The sequence below is a fragment of the Chamaea fasciata genome, unplaced genomic scaffold (genome assembly GCF_029207755.1).
Source record: "Chamaea fasciata isolate MVZ Bird 193981 ecotype frontalis unplaced genomic scaffold, bChaFas1.0.hap1 SCAF_19, whole genome shotgun sequence".
In the NCBI taxonomy this organism is placed as follows: Eukaryota; Metazoa; Chordata; class Aves; order Passeriformes; family Sylviidae; genus Chamaea; species Chamaea fasciata.
The window spans coordinates 10064020-10081309 of NW_027094104.1; the positions used below are offsets into that span (position 1 = coordinate 10064020).

The 17290-nt window shown below is 45.9% G+C and overlaps 1 protein-coding gene across 1 annotated transcript; it reads right to left on the minus strand.

The window, feature by feature from the left end:
• Positions 1–1887: 1887 nt before the first annotated feature.
• On the minus strand, positions 1888–16819 carry LOC136299142 (myosin heavy chain, skeletal muscle, adult-like). The gene is made up of 38 exons (XM_066200493.1): positions 16613–16819; positions 16380–16523; positions 16132–16288; positions 15550–15577; positions 15337–15451; positions 15163–15255; positions 14970–15033; positions 14776–14874; positions 14563–14666; positions 14337–14475; positions 13263–13381; positions 13011–13160; positions 12345–12515; positions 11485–11794; positions 11301–11380; positions 10532–10619; positions 10316–10433; positions 9929–10052; positions 9338–9474; positions 8992–9247; positions 8226–8468; positions 7949–8125; positions 7718–7863; positions 7540–7630; positions 7062–7451; positions 6700–6826; positions 6487–6605; positions 6025–6221; positions 5326–5509; positions 5074–5239; positions 4779–4903; positions 4285–4593; positions 3977–4180; positions 3563–3688; positions 3299–3469; positions 3107–3211; positions 2870–2965; positions 1888–2172 (listed from the first exon to the last, which is right to left on the minus strand). The coding sequence occupies exons 1-38, from the start codon at positions 16817–16819 to the stop codon at positions 2020–2022; spliced, it is 5832 nt and encodes a 1943-aa protein (XP_066056590.1). The 3' UTR covers positions 1888–2019.
• Positions 16820–17290: the final 471 nt, after the last annotated feature.

Consider the following 17290-nt stretch of genomic DNA (forward strand, 5'->3'; position numbering starts at 1 on the left):
CAGGAAGGAAGGGGAAGGGAAAGGAAATAATGAAGGGGCATAGTATTAACCCCTGCATGAAACTGTCATAACCTAAAATAAGCTGTCCTTCTGAGATCAAAGATTCATGTAGCCAAATTTCCTGTCTTTGAAAGTGATGCTCAGGAAGGAGCATCAGCATAGAATGGCTCTTCTACAGAACTCTCCTACCTCCAGTAATTTGTATTTAAGGAGTCCCTAAGGAGAATGCAATGTCTGAGTACTTAAGACCTCATGGTGGAACTTTAACTGATTAATTTCTCCAAATTCTTTTTAAACTCATAAAGCATTCTCTGAACACAAGGCATGTTACTGTGATTCTCTACTGACCAAGGCTGACCCATAGAAAAGGAGATCTGATTGCAGGTCCGCAGTGGAGCAGGGCCCAGAGCAGGGTCCCCTCGATGGCTCCAGGCTGCCATCCCCTGGCACTGGGTGCCTGGAGCAGAGTCCCTGCTCAGCTGCTGTCCCAGGAGCTCCGTGTGACTGACAGGAGCCTGATGGGGCCCTGGGACCAGCACCCCCTGCTCCCTTCGCTGGGAATAGTGCTGCTGGCTTCCTGCCAAGGATCCCTAAGGGAACTGCTCTGTCCCTCAGGGGCAGCTGACAAGGCCCAAGCTGAGGAGAAAGCTGATGCAGCCTGTGCTGTCAGACAACAGCCAAGGCCTGAGGGGAAAGGTTGGCCACCATCCCAGCTGATGTCCTGGGCTCGGTGTCCTCTGCCTGATCGCCCATGGTGGCTGTAAAATGGCTGAGACACAGCTTTCCTGAGCTCTCCAGAGGGCCAGGGGAGTCACAGTGAAGGCAGGGCTGAGTCTCCATAAGCATCATGTCAGAGCCACCAGCCCGGCCGGGTCTTCTGCAGCCCTGATACCCCAGGGCACTTGAGGGACCTCTGGAGTGCAGCCCTACAGCCTTCCCTAAATGAGTGCTGGGAAAGCAGAGCTCGAGCAAAGGGGCATGGATGGCCCCTGCAGCAGTGCTGGACCTCAGAGCAAGCCCTGCCTCTGCCTTCATGCTCACCCAGACACGGACTCCAGGATGGCAGCTGTAAAATGCTGCACTTTCAGAGCTGCAGCCCAGCCTGTCTTTTCCATTTGCTGGTTAAAAAGTGAGAGGCAAGGCCCCATCCACCCCAAGGAACCCCAGCTGACTGCTGAAAGTACCTGGGCAGCTGGTGTGTTGCCCATGGGACAGCACATCCCACGAGGGGATGGCCATGGAGCTGGGCTTGCACAGAGCCATTGCATGGGCTCCAAAGGGGAAGACTCCGGATTCAGGCTGTGAGCAGGGAGAGCACACTCGGGCCCCATTCTGATGTTTAACCTTTCCGCTGGCAATGGAGCTGTGCTGCAGAGAGTCTCCCTGGGGTAAGAATAGCAGCTGCTGCCTTGGGACACAGCACACGTGTCCAGCTCTCCACGGCAGCACGTTGCCCTGCGACATAGAAGGCAGCCTACCCGCCCAGGAATGTCTTCAGGCGCTATTCGTGGAAGCAAATCATCCCCACAAACAGGCACGACCCCGCACAGGAGTCTTAGGAGAGCGGGGCTATTTTGGGCCTTTGACATTGAGGGTGAAAGGAGACACGTGACGGGCCGATCCTCCTGGTAGGGGCCTCCTCCAGAGCTCCTGTCAGCCTTGTCCCCTCCTCCAGCAATGGCTCTTGTGAAGGCTGAGGGGCAGTTTGGTGTGGCCTTGGAGCTCAGGAGGTGAGGGCAGAAGGAGCTGTGAGTTTGCTGGGGTGGGCAGGGCCAGCCCTGAGTGCCATCAGCAGTGCCCGGAGAGAGGAAAAGGAAGGAAACTTCCTCTGCAATGCAATTGCCCAAGGAAAACAAAACCCAAAGTAGGCACTGGTCATAGTGTGTATGCAAAGGAATCTACTACAGTCTTTATTCACTAGACACTGAGGTGGGTACAGAGACTCATGGCAGAAGGAAAGTGACCAAGAGGTTCACATTTTGTGTAGTCCTCAGGTCACTTTGCTGCCTCATGACATTTTCACTCTTCCTCTTCTATCCTCCTATGGAACTCCCTGCTCTTGGCTCGGAGCTTGTTGACCTGTGACTCTGCAATGTCAGCCCGCTCCTCAGCTTCCTCCAGCTCGTGCTGGATCTTGCGGAACTTGGAGAGGTTGACATTGGACAGCTGCTCCTGGAAGGGAGAAGGAGTCAGTAGTGAGAAGTTTGGGGTTTAGGATTTTCATTCCTCCTGTGCCTTGTCCTGGGCAGTCGCAAACCTTCAAACTCCACCCACCACTGCCTGTACAAAGTCTCACAGTGAGATTGAGGAGATCTCCTCAGAGGCATTCTCACATTTCCACTTAACTGAACCAGAAGCCCTATTCTGTACTGAACTGTTTTCACAATGAAGAAGCTGTGCCCAGACAATCAAAAATTCATGGGCTGTAGAACTGCCCTCAGTTTATCCCTGACTGCTGCGTGCACGGAAACAGGCAAGGGTTCCTTGCACTGTTCTAAAAGTGAAGTGTGAAGTGTTTTGTGGGGGAACTTCCAACACCTTTCCTGTCTACTACCAAATTTCTAAAAAAAAGTTATTTCAAAAATTTCTTTATATATTGTACTACTGATATCATTCATAAAAGTTCTTAGAGGTTGCACTGTGCTTCTAATGCAAATAATGCTATTTGCATTTGCCCTTCTCAGTACTCTTCTTAAGAGCTCATTGTTTTCATTCTCAAAGGTGAGTCTGCTTTATGAGCCTTTCAGAGAATTTGAAGAACTCCATCAATGATGATTGGTATCTTCTAAATTTCTTGTATTTGTCTCCTTAATGGCTTGACTACCTGCTGGAAATCTGGTCCTTGCCAAGCACTCAGAGAGATACTTACAGCTTCCTCAGACTGTCTCTTGTAGGATTTCACTTTCATTTGCAGCTTGTCCACCAGATCCTGCAGCCTGAGAATATTCTTCCTGTCTTCCTCAGACTAGAGTGGTTGAGGAACAGGAAAGAGAGTCAATTCTTGCTTCTGCATCACACAAGGTGAACAATTCCCCTTGGGGATGGTGTGTGTAAAATGTGCCTGGCTGTGAGCCAACGGTGCCAGAGCAGTCTCCTCCTGCCTTACCTGGTAGGTCAGTTCCTTCACCCTCCGCTCGTACTTGCGCACACCCTTCACGGCTTCAGCGCTGCGCTTCTGCTCAGCATCAACCTCCCCTTCCAGCTCCCGCACCTGCAAGGACAAGCCCAGCCCTGCAGCTTCCCTGACAATGTCTCTGCAAGGACACGCTCACTCACACACAGCCCCAGCCCTACACACCCTGGCCTCCAGCTTCTGGATCTGCTTCTTCCCTCCCTTCAGTGCCAGCTGCTCAGCCTCCTCCAGACGAAGCTGCAGGTCCTTCACTGTCTGGTCCAGGTTCTTCTTCATCCTCTCCAGGTGGGCACTGGTGTCCTGCTCCTTCTTCAGCTCTTCTGCCATCATGGCCGCCTGATCAGAGCAAAGGGTCAAAGCTATTTTAGGACTGGAGATATTTTGGGAGAGTACATTCCCCATCAGCAATGCCCGGAGCAGCCAACTCACATCTGTGATGGCCTTCTTGGCCTTCTCCTCAGCATTGCGGGCTTCCTGGATGGTATCCTCCATTTCACCCTGGATCTGGGCAATGTCCGTTTCCAGCTTCTTCTTGGTGTTGATCAAGCTGGTGTTCTGTTCATTGCAAAGGACATGGGCAAGAGTTAAATTCTAAAACCTGCCATAGTAAACCTTCTGCCTGAAGAAAGACTTTCCCCTCCCAGATTCCAATTCTTACTGTGGAATTTTTGTTACATTGGTTGTTTACAAAATATGAGGTGTGGGCTTAGGAAATGGGTGCAAAACAGGTCTGTCCTTAGGGACAGCAGTAGAGAGGCCTTTCTAGTACTGCTGGTCCTCTGGTAAATTCCAGCCCTCTGTGTTTGGGCAGTGTCAACACAGCTCTTTGCTCCCTCCCCTGACCTGGGTGTGGAGGAGCTGCACACGTTCAGTGGCATCCAGAAGCTCCTGCTCAGCCACTTTCCTCGAGCGCTCCGTCTGCTCCAGGGCTGCCCGGAGCTCCTCAATCTCAGCCTGCAGCAGGTTTGCCCTGCGCTCCACCATGGCCACCTGCTCCTTCAGGTCATCCTGTGTCCTGAGAGCATCATCCAAGTGTATCTGGGTGTCCTGGAAAGAAAGAGAACAGAAATTGCCAGGTGTCAGTGGTCACTTGAGTGGCAAACATGTCAGGGATCTCATTTTTTTCTTTTCTGTAGCTTTGCTCAACTGACCTTGAGCACTCCCTGTGTATTTCTCAGGTTCTTCTGTGCCTCTGCAGCCACACGATTGGCATGGCTCAGCTGGATCTCCATTTCATTCAGGTCTCCCTCCATCTTCTTCTTCAGCCTCAGGGCTTCATTCCTGCTCCTGATCTCAGCATCCAGACTGCTCTGCAAGGACTCCACAACTCGCAGGTGGTTTCTCTTCAACTGGTCAATCTCCTCATCTTTCTCTGCTACCTTCCTATCTATCTCAGCCTTCACTTGGTTGAGTTCAAGCTGCAGGCGTAGGATCTTACCCTCCTCATGTTCCAGGGAGGCCTGGGCAAGTGGACACAAACAATGATATTATCAATAAACCTACTGCTTCCTTTTAGGGAATGACAGAATATTTCCAGAAATCTCAGCTGTCTGCACTCCCCAGCCAGAAGAGAGGACAGCCCATGCCTTTTTAGCCCTATTTCATCCTTTATTTAGTGCAGACACCACTCATTATGGTCATGTACCTCAGCTTCCTCCAGAGCAGCCTGAATTTCAGATTTTTCCTGCTCAATTTGCTTCTTGATTTTCTCCAGCTCATGAATTGCCTTTCCTTGCTCGGCAATCTGCTCTGTCAGGTCAGAAATCTCCTCTGTGGGAACAAAGACCAATGGCATGGTCAGGCACAGAGCAGAATGGGAAGGGTCCTGTCCCACCAAGGGACAGGCATCTCTGCAGACCTGCAGGCACAGACCCATGAGGAATGGTGATAATGGCTGATAGTGAGCAAGGCCAGCGAGGAGCAGAGGGCCAGGGACTTACGCTGCAAGTTCTTGTTCTCCCGCTTCATTGTTTCCAGGTGGTCCAAGGACTCCTCATAGGCATTCTTCATCTTGAACAGCTCCGTGCTGAGAGAGCGCGACTCCTTCTGCGAGGCCTCCAGCTCAGCCTGCGTTTCCTCATACTTCTGCTTCCATTCTGCCAGGATCTGGAGAGAAACAGGGTGTGAGTCGGGCTGTGGCCATCATGGGGCCATGCTCCGACCAGGAGTGCTGGTTCTGGAGACCAAAAGACCTTGTCAAAGTTCCTCTGCTTCTTATCCAGAGCAGCGCAGGCAGCATTGGATCTCTCCACATCAATCATCAGGTCCTCCACTTCATTCTGCAGCCTCTGCTTTGTCTTTTCCAGGGAGGCACATTTGGCATTGACAGCCTCAACATGTTCCTCTGCATCCTGCAGGCGCTGGGCCAGCTTCTTCCTGCAAAGTCATAAGCACAGTTCTTAATTGAAAATGAAGGTGGATGTTGATTGTCATATTTACCAGAGCACTGAGACACTTCTTAGTATTTAGTCCTAATGTACATAGTGCAGAGCCTATCCCTCCGAGTCATTTTTTTCCTCTTTCATTTCCCCAAGGTCTTCATAGATTCACAGAATGGTTTGGGTTGGAGGGGACATCAAAAATCCACTAATTCCATGCCATTAGCAGTGACACCTTCCACTGGACCAGGGTGCTCCAAGCCCTGTCCAGCCTGGCCCTGAACCCTCCCAGGGATAGGGCAGCCACAGCTTCTCTTCAGTCTTGCTATCCCTCTGCACTTTGCACAATCCCATACATGTCCTTTCTCCTGCATTCTTTTTCACATAGCCTGTTTTCCTTGTCTTTTTCTGTTTCGTATAACTCCTCAAGGCTTTTGCCTTTGAAAATCCCAGTGGTGTCTTTAAATTTCCCTTATTGGTGTTATGCCAACCTTCCACACAACGCTCACATACTTGGCCTCCTCGAGCTCCTCCGTGCGCTGAATTGCGTCCGTCTCATATTTGGTTCTCCACTGGGCCACTTCACTGTTGGCCTTGGACAGGGCTCGCTGCAGCTCCCCCTTGGCCTCCTGCTCCTCCTCATATTGTTCCCGGAGCAAGTCACAGTCATGGCGAGCAGACTGCAGGGCGTGGGCCAGGGCACTCTTGGCCTGGTGGTAAAAATATGGCAATAAGGAGTAGGTGTTTCCAAGGAAATTTCTCTTACTGCAACTTATACACTGATATACATCCCAAAGACATGGTGGTTAACTGTACTGATTAAAACATAGGAGTCCTGCACTGGAAGGTCTAGACTGCATGACCTAAAGGGCTGATTTGAACTTCTAATTGGATCACCTTTTGAAGTCTTGAACACTTCACAAAAACCAATATTGTGTCAAATATTTATTTCATATGTAATATGAATATCCTCACCTTTATCTCTTCTTCTAGCTGCCGCTTTAGTTCTTCAATCTGCTGGGTGAAAGCCTGTTTCCCTCTAGACAGCTGAGAAATTAAAGCATCTTTTTCCTCCACCTGGCGTCCATATTCACCTGAAAAAGTTGTCATTTGAGAAAACATTTTAATAGCCTAGAGAGCAATTTATGGGGTTCTCCCTTTTCCAAATTACAGATGGAAGAGCTGTACCAGATTCTGTCTGCAGACGAGCTCTTTGAGCACTAAGATCGCTAATCATGCGCTGATTCTGCTCCTCCTTTGTTTTGTATTCACTCAGCTGGTCTTCCAGAGTGCGGCACATCTTCTCCAGATTTGCCTAGATTTCAATTGCACATAAGAAAATGAATAAATACCTTGGTCCTGCCTTCTTTTAGCGGGAAGATACATCCAGAAGATGAAGTTGATCTATCTTGGGACTGTACATACACCCACACTTCTACACATAAGATTTGGAGAAATAATTTATAATATACCCTGATAAAAATTAAATAATATAAGATTTTTAAAAACCCCACATTTTTATCAAATTCCCAATAAAAATTATTGTGTACCTTGGCTTTGGAGACAGACTCTATGTTACTGGCCAAGTCATCAATCTCCATTTTCATCTCACTCTTCTCCTTCTCCAGCTTCTGCTTCACGCGTTGCAGGTTGTCGATCTGCTCCCCCAGCTCAGCTGTGCTGTCCGCGTGCTTCTTGCGCAGGGCGGCAGCCGTGGCTTCGTGCTGCAGCGTGGCCTCTTCCAGGTCACGCCGCATCTTCTGGAATTCTGCCTCACGCTTCTTGTTCATCTCAACCTGAGCTGCTGTGGCCCCTCCTGCCTCTTCCAGGCGCTCACTGATCTCCTCCAGCTCCCTGGACAGGTCAGCCCGATGCTTCTCTGCTTTAGCACGAGAGGTTCGCTCGGCCTCAATTTCCTCCTCCAGCTCCTCAATGCGGGCCTGCACAACACCAGGGACCCTTCACACCCGTGCCCTCCTCATGCCTGAGCTGAACCTGAACAGGGGAGGGGAGGGAACAGAGACTTGCCTGCAGCTCCTTGATCTTCTTCTGAAGCTGCATGCCTAGAAGTTGCTCATCCTCGATCTTGCTCTGGATCTGGCTGATTTCAAAGTCTTTCCTTTGGGCAAGGTGAACCATGTTAGAGTTCAAAGAAAAAAGACAAGTGCTGCAGCCCAGCACTCAGGTGGCCCAGAGCCACACTTACTTCTTCAGCTTCTCATCCAGCTGCTGCTTATCATTCTCCAAATCCATGATGCTGTCCTGGGCCAGCTTCAGGTCTCCTTCCAGTTTCCTCTTAGCTCTCTCCAGGTCCATGCGCAGTTTCTTCTCTTGCTCCAGGGACCCTTCCAGCTAAACACAAAAAGACCATCAGGGCTCTGCCAGCCAGGCCAGGCTCCATACCTGTCCTGTTCCTGCTCCATGTCTGTGTGCTTACATCATCCACTTGCTGTTCCAGCTTGATCTTGGCTTTGGTCAGAGTGTTGACTTTGTCCTCCTCTGCCTGCAGGTCATCCAGGGTCTGCTGATGGGCCTCTTGGAGGGCTTTCTTCTCTTTTGTCAGTTTCACAATGGTCTCATCCAGGCCTGCCATCTCCTCAGTCAGGTTTTTCACCTTTGAGAAGAAAGGAGCAAGCACAGACAGAAAACGGTGCTTAAAACTTTCTAACAAGACAGGTCTTTTCCAGAGTGCGAGTGACAGGTTCTACCCATACCTTGTTTTCGGTGGCATGTTTTTCCTTCTCCACCTTGGCCAGTGTTAGCTCAAGGTCATCAATATCTTTCTTCAACTCTGAACATTCATCCTCCAGTTTCCTCTTCTTAGCCGTCAATTCAGCATTGATTTCTTCTTCATCCTCAGCCCTTTCAGTCACTTCTTTAACTTTGGCTTCCAGCTGTATTTTGGTTTTGATGAGCTGGTCGCACCTTTCCTCAGCATCGGCCAAAGCATCAGCTTCCTGATGGGGATATGCCATTTTTAGGGATATGCTTTTTGAGGGATTATTGAGATACTTAACCTTCATAGTGCAGGGTCTTGGATAGCAGTTTCGCAGTTTAAAATCTGATTAATGTTCCAATAGAATGACATATAATATAGAATTGATTTTGTATTGTTGGTTTTGAAACAGCCAGATTTAAAAGCTAAAACCACGTAAAATCCTCTTCAATCTACCTGACAACATGAGTATTTATGTATTTGTGTAGGGTATAGAATCCAATATTATCTCATAATATCAAAATTGGGTCAAAGTGCATAATCATATCTCAGCATACACCATAGAAAAGTGTCAGTCAAGTAATATTTTGACTACAGATACCTCACAGTCCTTACAGAAGCTAGTTATGCCTTTGAGAGCACCACTGGAAGAATTACAATTGACCTGAACTAAATCAAATTTTTATATAGTTTGAAAATGTACCTGTATATTTCAACCGGATAGTCACAGTAAAATTATGATAAAGCCCACTGGTGGTACTCACAGCCTGCACTTGGAGCTGCAGGTCATTTTTCTCCTGCACCAGTTTCACCATTTTCTCCTCCAGCTCCTTCCGCTTTGCCTCAGACTTTGCAAGCTCTTCCTTGGTTTTCTCAAACTCTTGTTTCATGTTGGCCATTTCCTTCTCAGACTCTGCACTCTTCAGCAAGGGCTTGATCTTGAAGAACAGCTTCATCCATGGCCAGTGTTTGACATTCATGAATGCACGGATGTTGTACTGGATGCAGAAGATGGACTCCCTGAAAGATAAGTCGAATTAATATTCAATATTTACACCATGATAACAAAATAGGCCAAGTACAGTGAACCTGATTATAAGAAAAATCTACCTCCTCTCCACCATTTTCTGGTACTCCACTCTCATCAGGAAGCCCCTGCACCTGGCCTGGGTGCGGGTGATGAGCTGTGCCAGTTTCTCATCCCTCATCTCTTCCAAGAGGCCCACCAGCCCAGCTTTGAAGAACACCTTAGGTAAGAACATGAAAACAGGTGCAGTGTCTCTACTTGTTTAACATAACCTGATACCTTGTCCTCCATGACAAACACTATGGAAGTTAAGAGCAAAACCACAAAGAATATTTGTAGTGGCAGACATTCTTTTATAACTCCAAAGTTCTGGTTACTTGCAGTTGAGGAACTATAATTGTCAGACATTTTCCTTTTATTTTTGTTCATTCTTGATTCTTTTATTCTACAATTTAGTCGTAAATTAGGAACTTGATTAACCCTTAATTAAATCATCTTATGGAGATGAATTTCAGTTCATTCATTTGTGAGTTATCAAGAAGCTGGTTGATTTATTTTACACTACTTCTTATACCCTATTGGATCATTTCATGTACTGGCTGGAGTATCTGAGTGTCAGTATCAAGCCATGCAAACCAAAACCATGTAGCACTTGAAGCAAACAGATCTTGTACCTTAGTGTGACCAAATTTGTATTGAGTGTGGTCTATATCAATTGATCCAAGAAGTTTCTCACAAGCCTTCTTGCTGTCAATGAACTGTCCTTCTGGAATAGCACTGGCATTTAATACTTTGTATCTGAGGAAGAAAATGGAAGGACTCCTTTGAACTCCAGAATGTTAAGGGTCTTTTCCAACCTAAGTGATTCTATGAATATGAAGAGGTCTGTTGTTAAGACCAACTAGCAGGTACATGGCAAGAAAGTCTTAAGAACTGTTGAGAACAAACAGCACTTGTTAAACTGAAACTTTAGAGAAGGTTTTAGGCACAGGAGGGGAAGGTTAGATTTCAAAAGCTATTTAAGGTGGACAAGGTGATCCAGTGAGAGGATAAAGTCTGACCTCTGTTTAAAATCTGCATACAGGACTCTGTTGGGAAATCCTTTCCTGCAAATCCTGATCCCTTCCAGCACGCCATTACAGCGCAGCTGATGCAGCACCAGCTCGTGCTCCATGGCCCCTGGCAATGCAGAGCACAAATACATGCATTGTTCTGTAACACAGTGGGGAAGAGCTGCACAACACTGAAAACCTTCAATATATATGTAAGTCTCTTACCAGGTGTTTTAGTTTCATTTGGGATGATGCACCGTACAAAATGGGGGTGGGTGCTCCTCAGGTTAGTCATCAGCTTGTTTAAATTCTCCTGGGAGAGTCATTAAGAAAAGCTGATATTAGCAAATGTAATTTCTTCTGTAAGCATCAAGTCCTCTGAAATGAGATACTATACAGAAATTAGCAGAACCCTGAACCCAAGCTCTCTGCCCCAGTTTTTCTGACTTTCCACAGATCTTTGCTATAATTAACTTAGTGTATAAAGTTCTTCTGAACAATGTGAAGGGAAGACTGTACTCTTAAACACACAATTTTAATACATTTCACTGACTCTAGTGGAATGCTTTCATTTGAAAGGATATCCATCTTCCATTGGATGTACCCAGACAGATAAAGTAGTGCTCATATGAGGCAGTGTGAAGCATTCTGCAGTAGGCATTTAGGCTGGGTCATATGGAGCATACTACATAGAACATTTGTGGTTTTCCCTACTGAAAGCAAAAGGGACAAAACCAACAAGCTGAGTTTTAAATGTCTAGATTATACATTTATCTTGTAGGGTAAAGTGAGATGAATCCCAGCCTTAAGCAAATGGAAAAGCTGTGCATTCAGTGAAATTAAGTATGAGTAGATTAATTGGATTTATTCCTAGCAGAATGTGGCCCAAGAACTTCAAAATCTTTTAACAGAACCAGGCCAAAAAAAGACTAGACATAGTAATTGGTGGGGTTAGGTCTTGTCTTAGGAAGAAATAGTGAATTCTCTACTGTACCCGGAAAAGAGCTGAGACAGTCTGGAAAGAAGAACCCTTCTTCTTGGCACCTTTCTTTCCACCACCAGCACTCGCCTCAGCTAAATTGAAAATAAATAAAACAGATTTTAGATTTTTTTTTAACTTCTTTGTTTCCTTTTTGTAAGCTGTACATCAGTGAAAACATGGCATTCAAAGAACCAACCTGCATCTGCTCCACCATAGTTGGCAAAGAGTAAAGCCAGGGTCTTCACAGATGATTTCTGGTACAGCCCAATGACAGTTTCATTCAGAGGGTCCTTGTTCTTCTCCAGCCAGCCAGTGATGTTGTAGTCCACTGTTCCAGCGTAGTGCACCAGGGAGAAGTGGGCCTCAACCTTCCCTTTAGTAGGTTTCGGCTTCTGGAAGTTGCTGGACTTGCCCAGGTGCTGGTCATAGAGCTTGTTCTTGAAAGAGGTGTCAGTTGCCTTGGGGAACATGCACTCCTCTTCCAGGATGGAGAAGATGCCCATGGGCTGGGAGAAATCACAAGGGAGACTGATTGTAATTTATCTTTCAGGGCATTAATGACCTTCACCTAGGCACAGTATTGGAACATAGACTGAGGTGCACGTCAGAAAATATTATTCTTTAATTCCATTTGCTTCTAGCAAGTGGGACCGATCACATTGATACTTACATTTTTTAACACAAAATTACTCATAAAAGAAATAGAAATTAATTTTGTTTATGTTGACAATGTGCTTTGTAAAATCAGAGCACTACTTTCTTATTCAGTGGACCTCAGGGCACACACAGTTGTATCAGGCAAGTTGAACACGAGCCAACAGTACACCACTGCAGCAAAGCCACCAACTCATGCTTGGCTACACTGTGCTGCTAACAGCTCAAGGGAGTTGATCCTTTGTCTCTACTCAGCTCTGAGAAGAAACATCTGGAGTGCTATTTGAGCTCTTGACTTCCCAGCACAAGAGAAACATGAACACGGACAATCCCTTTGGAAAATGAGACCAAATAATTACAGAGATTGCATGCATGTAACTGATTTGAATAGGAAGCTCATACCTTCTCAATGAGCTCAATGCAGGCAGCCAGGTCCATCCCAAAATCAATGAATGTCCATTCAATGCCCTCCTTCTTGTATTCCTCCTGCTCCAGCACGAACATGTGGTGGTTGAAGAACTGTTGCAGTTTCTCATTGGTGAAGTTGATGCACAGCTGCTCAAAGCTGTTAAACTGGAAATAAAATAAGAAAGATGTGCATTTGAAGATGCAGCAATAATTGCAAGGCCTCATCTTATAAAATTAAGTCAGTTAACTTGACTTCCCACGCATTTCTTCAGTCTGTTTTATAACATTATGAAAAAAAGATCAAAATCATTGGCCACAAGGAAATTTTTTCCATTGATAAAATTTAGAGATTAATTATATGTCCTGTTTAAAATGAGACCAAATTAGAGGGAGAATAAACCCAAGCTTAGGACTATCATGATTATGTATTTTTATACTGTCTTGTCCCTGATCATATAAACAATGTACTTTTTTTATTGGGCCATTTTTTACCTTTGATTTTGCACATCTTGAAATAGCACAAGTCCCTTGAAAGGTCATTTTTTTACTTAAAAAACACAAATAGCAATAATCATATGATGATATTATGTTTTCTTTAAAAATGTGTCATCATAGCATTCAGTTGTCACTTCCAAAAAGCTCTTACCAAATCTTACTTACATCAAAGATCTCAAAGCCAGCAATGTCCAGGACACCAATGAAGTACTGCCTGGGCTGCTTCGTGTCCAGCTGCTCGTTGATCCGAACAACCATCCACAGGAACATTCTCTCATAGAGTGCCTTTGCCAGGGCACCTACAGCATTGTGCACCTACAGGAAAAAAGAAAATGCCTGGAGTTACAATACGGGGCAGAGGAGAATCAAAACGATATTCATTCTACACATGGTTACAGGTTATAACATGTTTCTTACCTGCTGTGCTGTTTGGCCCTTGGTCACGTATTCATTCCCCACCTTGACTCGGGGGTAGCAGAGGGCCTTGAGCATGTCAGCTGAGTTCAAACCCATCAGGTAGGCAGCCTTGTCAGCAACTGAAAAGCCAGAGGAAAAAGGAAGAATTTTATGTTCAATAGGCATTGAACCTTGGAGCATTCCCTAAAGGCTGAAGGGTTCAGATTTCTGTTCTTTGAAAACTTTCAATAGACTCTTGTAGAGGGAATCTTTGTAACATCACACTTGCCATTACGCATATTGAGCTTTTGTGAAAGAATTTCTGGTGGAAATTCTTCACTGCAGCGTGCAGAAAGTAATGAAGTTTTCAAAAATCTCCTGGCACAAAACTGAAAACTGAAGCTTGCCAGTATGAATGTGTGCAGTACACACACAGCCCGGAAGCTGCAGTGACAACAGTCAGGTACTGATCTGCATTCAGGTGATCAAAACCCCAAAATAGAGTGGAACACAGAGTCAATGTCTCTGTTCTCCTTCAGATCCACAGCCTACAGCCTTTTCTGAACTTTTGTTTCTGATGTTCAATAAAATTTATTGGGCTTCATCCTATTACCAGTGGTGCTCCCCACCTGAATTGTCCTTTAACAAGAGAAAGCATTGCTCACAAAACTGAAGGCAGGGGTCGTAGGTTCTGTGCCAGCAAAGGAAAAGAATGAAATAACACCTCTCACAGATGACTTCCCTGAGCACCTGATAGGTGAAGGTGCATGGGATCATGGCTCCCTGTCATGTTAGAAGTGATTCACTGGGCTGTTTCATAATTGCAAGCCATATTCAGGCAGAGGTATGACTAAAGGAGCACCCATAACTCCTGGATTCTTGAAAGAGTATGAATATCACTTTAAAGTATTAATTGTTCATAACATAAGTTACATAAATCCTGAGATCAGGGAACTCGATGTACTGAGGACAAGAAAGATTTTTTTTCCTGGATAATTGTTTTCCTTGGGATCTAAAGTCCAACAGTGAACAACTTTTGCTGTCTTCCACATATGCAGTGGCTTACAGAGGGTTAATTATCGAGTTTGATAATACCTTCTGTGCCTTCAGGCTCTGCTTGCTCCTCTCTTGGTTTCTGCTTGAACTTAAGGTTCCCGTAGTGCATGACAGCCCCAGTCAGCTTGTAGATGGCTGTCTTTTCATCAGCAGTGAAGCCCAGGATGTCAATGGCACTCTGATAATACAATAGAGCAAAGTGAAATATTTGCAAGTTATCTGATGTATGACCTCTGCCTGTTGACCTTCTCTGTACATTACTTACATCTGTTGCCATCAACTCCTCCTTGTCATCAATGCTGGGAACTGTGATCTCGCCTTGACTCACAAAAGGGTAGTCAAATGGGTTGGTGGTGATGAGGAGCATTTCTGAAAACAAACGTGTTCATGGGTTAAATTTAATTAATTTTAATATTAAGTAATATGGTTGAACGTTACTCAGAGATTCTCCTCTCAAAAGCTCAGTGATGTCTCCTACCAATTAGCTCTGGCTTCTTGTTGGACATGATCTGATAAAAGATGTGGTAGCTCCTTTCCGCCTTCAGCTGGAAAGTGACTCTGGACTTCTCCAGAAGATCTGATCAGGGAGGTAGAAAGAGTTAGAACTTGTGGGAATGTACATGGAGATGGGAATTTGGGAAGAGATGGGAGCAGTCCAGGAGAATCTCTTACAAGTTTCGATGTCAGCAGAAGCCAGTTTGCCTGTGGCACCAAAGTGGATTCTGATGAATTTGCCCTGTTAAGCAGAAGCAGCAGCAGGTCAGCCTGGATGTGTTGTGCTGACGTGTCCTTTGCATGAAGAACTGCTCAGGCATCCTGTGTGTTGCCATGAGGGGGAGAGATTTTATACAAAGCAAGAACTCACAAAGCGTGAGGAGTTGTCATTCCTCACGGTCTTGGCGTTTCCAAAGGCCTCAAGCAGTGGGTTGGCACTGATGATTTGATCCTCAAGCGTTCCCTACAGGAACATAATTATTCAGTGACTGAGTTGAGTTGACAGGGCAATGACAGGCCATTCAGCCTGTTCTTCCTGACTCACCTGCATTTTGCCTGATGACTTCTCTTCCTTCTTCTTCTCTCCACTGGCTGCAATTGTTGCAAAGTACTGGATGACACGCTTTGTGTTGACAGTCTTCCCGGCCCCGGATTCTCCGCTGCCAAAGCCAAGGGAGAAGCAGAGGGTGCGTGGTCAGGCAGGAGGTCCCCTGGCCCCGGGCAGCCCTGCAGGGACCCGTGCAGGGGGTGTACGTACGTGATCAGGATGGACTGGTTCTCCCGATCTGTGAAAGCAGAACAATGAAAGATGTGTGAGCAGCTGACCTGGGTAATGCTAAGCTGAATGAGAAGTAAAACTGCAAATGTGAGTTGGGGATTCTTCAGAAAGTCCAAGACTACCCAATTGCCTTCTATGCCCTAGCAGTATTATGCATAAGCCCAAATGAATGTATCCAACAGTCAGAGGCACCCAGACCTGAGACTAGCTGTGTATCACTTGGTCTTCATATAGTTTTCCACAAGAAGTGAAACCAAAGTACCTTCCCAAGTTCAAAATACAAAAAAACACCCAACTTTTTCTTTCTTATCAGTGAAAAAAATTAGAAAACTAAGTCAAATACTATTTCTGCAGTAGGAGAGTGTAGAATTTTGTACAAATAATTCACTATGGTAAGTCCATGAATGCTTGAAAGTCAGTTTCACTTGAAATTGTTTGCTATATAAATCGAGCAAGTTCACAGTCATGCTCTCTGGTGGCTCCATCTGGCTTGTCACATGCCCCAGTGAGATCAGCAGGGCCTTTTTGGTTAGATTGCTGTGAGGGAGGTCAAACACTCACCAGTCAGCATGAACTGATAGGCGTTGTCAGAGATGGAGAAGATGTGTGGAGGGGCCTCCTGGCGCTTCTTGCCTCGGTAGGCCAACACCACCTCGGGGTTGTACACCGGCAGCCACTTGTAGGGGTTGACAGTGACGCAGAAGAGACCCGAGTAGGTCTGTGGGGAAGGGACACAGCACGTTGGCTTCCCCTGAGCCTGGCCCAGCAGCTCCCCAGGCTGCCCAAAGGAAGCTGCTGCTGCCACTTACGTAGATCATCCAGGCTGCGTAACGCTCTTTGAGGTTGTACAGCACAGCGGGTTCGTGCAGGTGGGTCATCATGGCCATGTCCTCGATTTTGTCATACTTGGGAGGGTTCATGGAGAAGATTTGATCTTCCTTCACTGTCAGGGTCTGCCAAGAAAACAGGAAGATCCACATGTATCATTGAAAAGCTCAAAATGGGGATCAAATGTTGTCCTTCAGCCTTGTTTCTGACTCACCTCTCCCCCTTCAGTCTTGACAGTGACTTTGCCTGATTCCCTGCTCGTGACTGTCCCTTTCACAAAGGATTCTTTGGGATGAACCACGAAGACAGATGACTTGGCATCAAAAGGTTTGTTCTGGGCTGCAATTCTCTCCTTTTCCGATTTTCGGAGGTAAGGAGCTGCCTCCCCAAAAACAGCCATCTCAGCATCTCCAGAGGCCATGTCTGCACTTTACTGATGATATGTCAGCTGATGACTCTGAGGAGAAAAACATATGGTGCTGATTATTTATTTGGTAAGATTTGGGAATATTTTATCCTCTGCCTTGGCCTCTCTTCATACTCAGGGTATTTTAACATGAGATAACTAGAAACCTAATTTTATGTCAAAATAAGAGGCTTCCATGGATGTAGTCTAGGTCTTCAAATGTTCATTGATGACCTTTTCAGAACTGTGGATTTGGTGGTTTAAGAACACTGTGCCTGTAAGGCAAGAGTGAATTTGTTGAACAAGTTTCACTAAGACATCAGTATTAGGAAAGGAAATAGAAGAAATTGTTAAAAGGATGAACAGTGAAATAAAACTACTGAAAAGCTGTAGCATAAGTGACCTACAGACTTGGAAAACAATCAATCTGTGGGACATTTATCTATTTAATGGTAATGAAAAGGTAGTAAGTAATTAATAAATTTT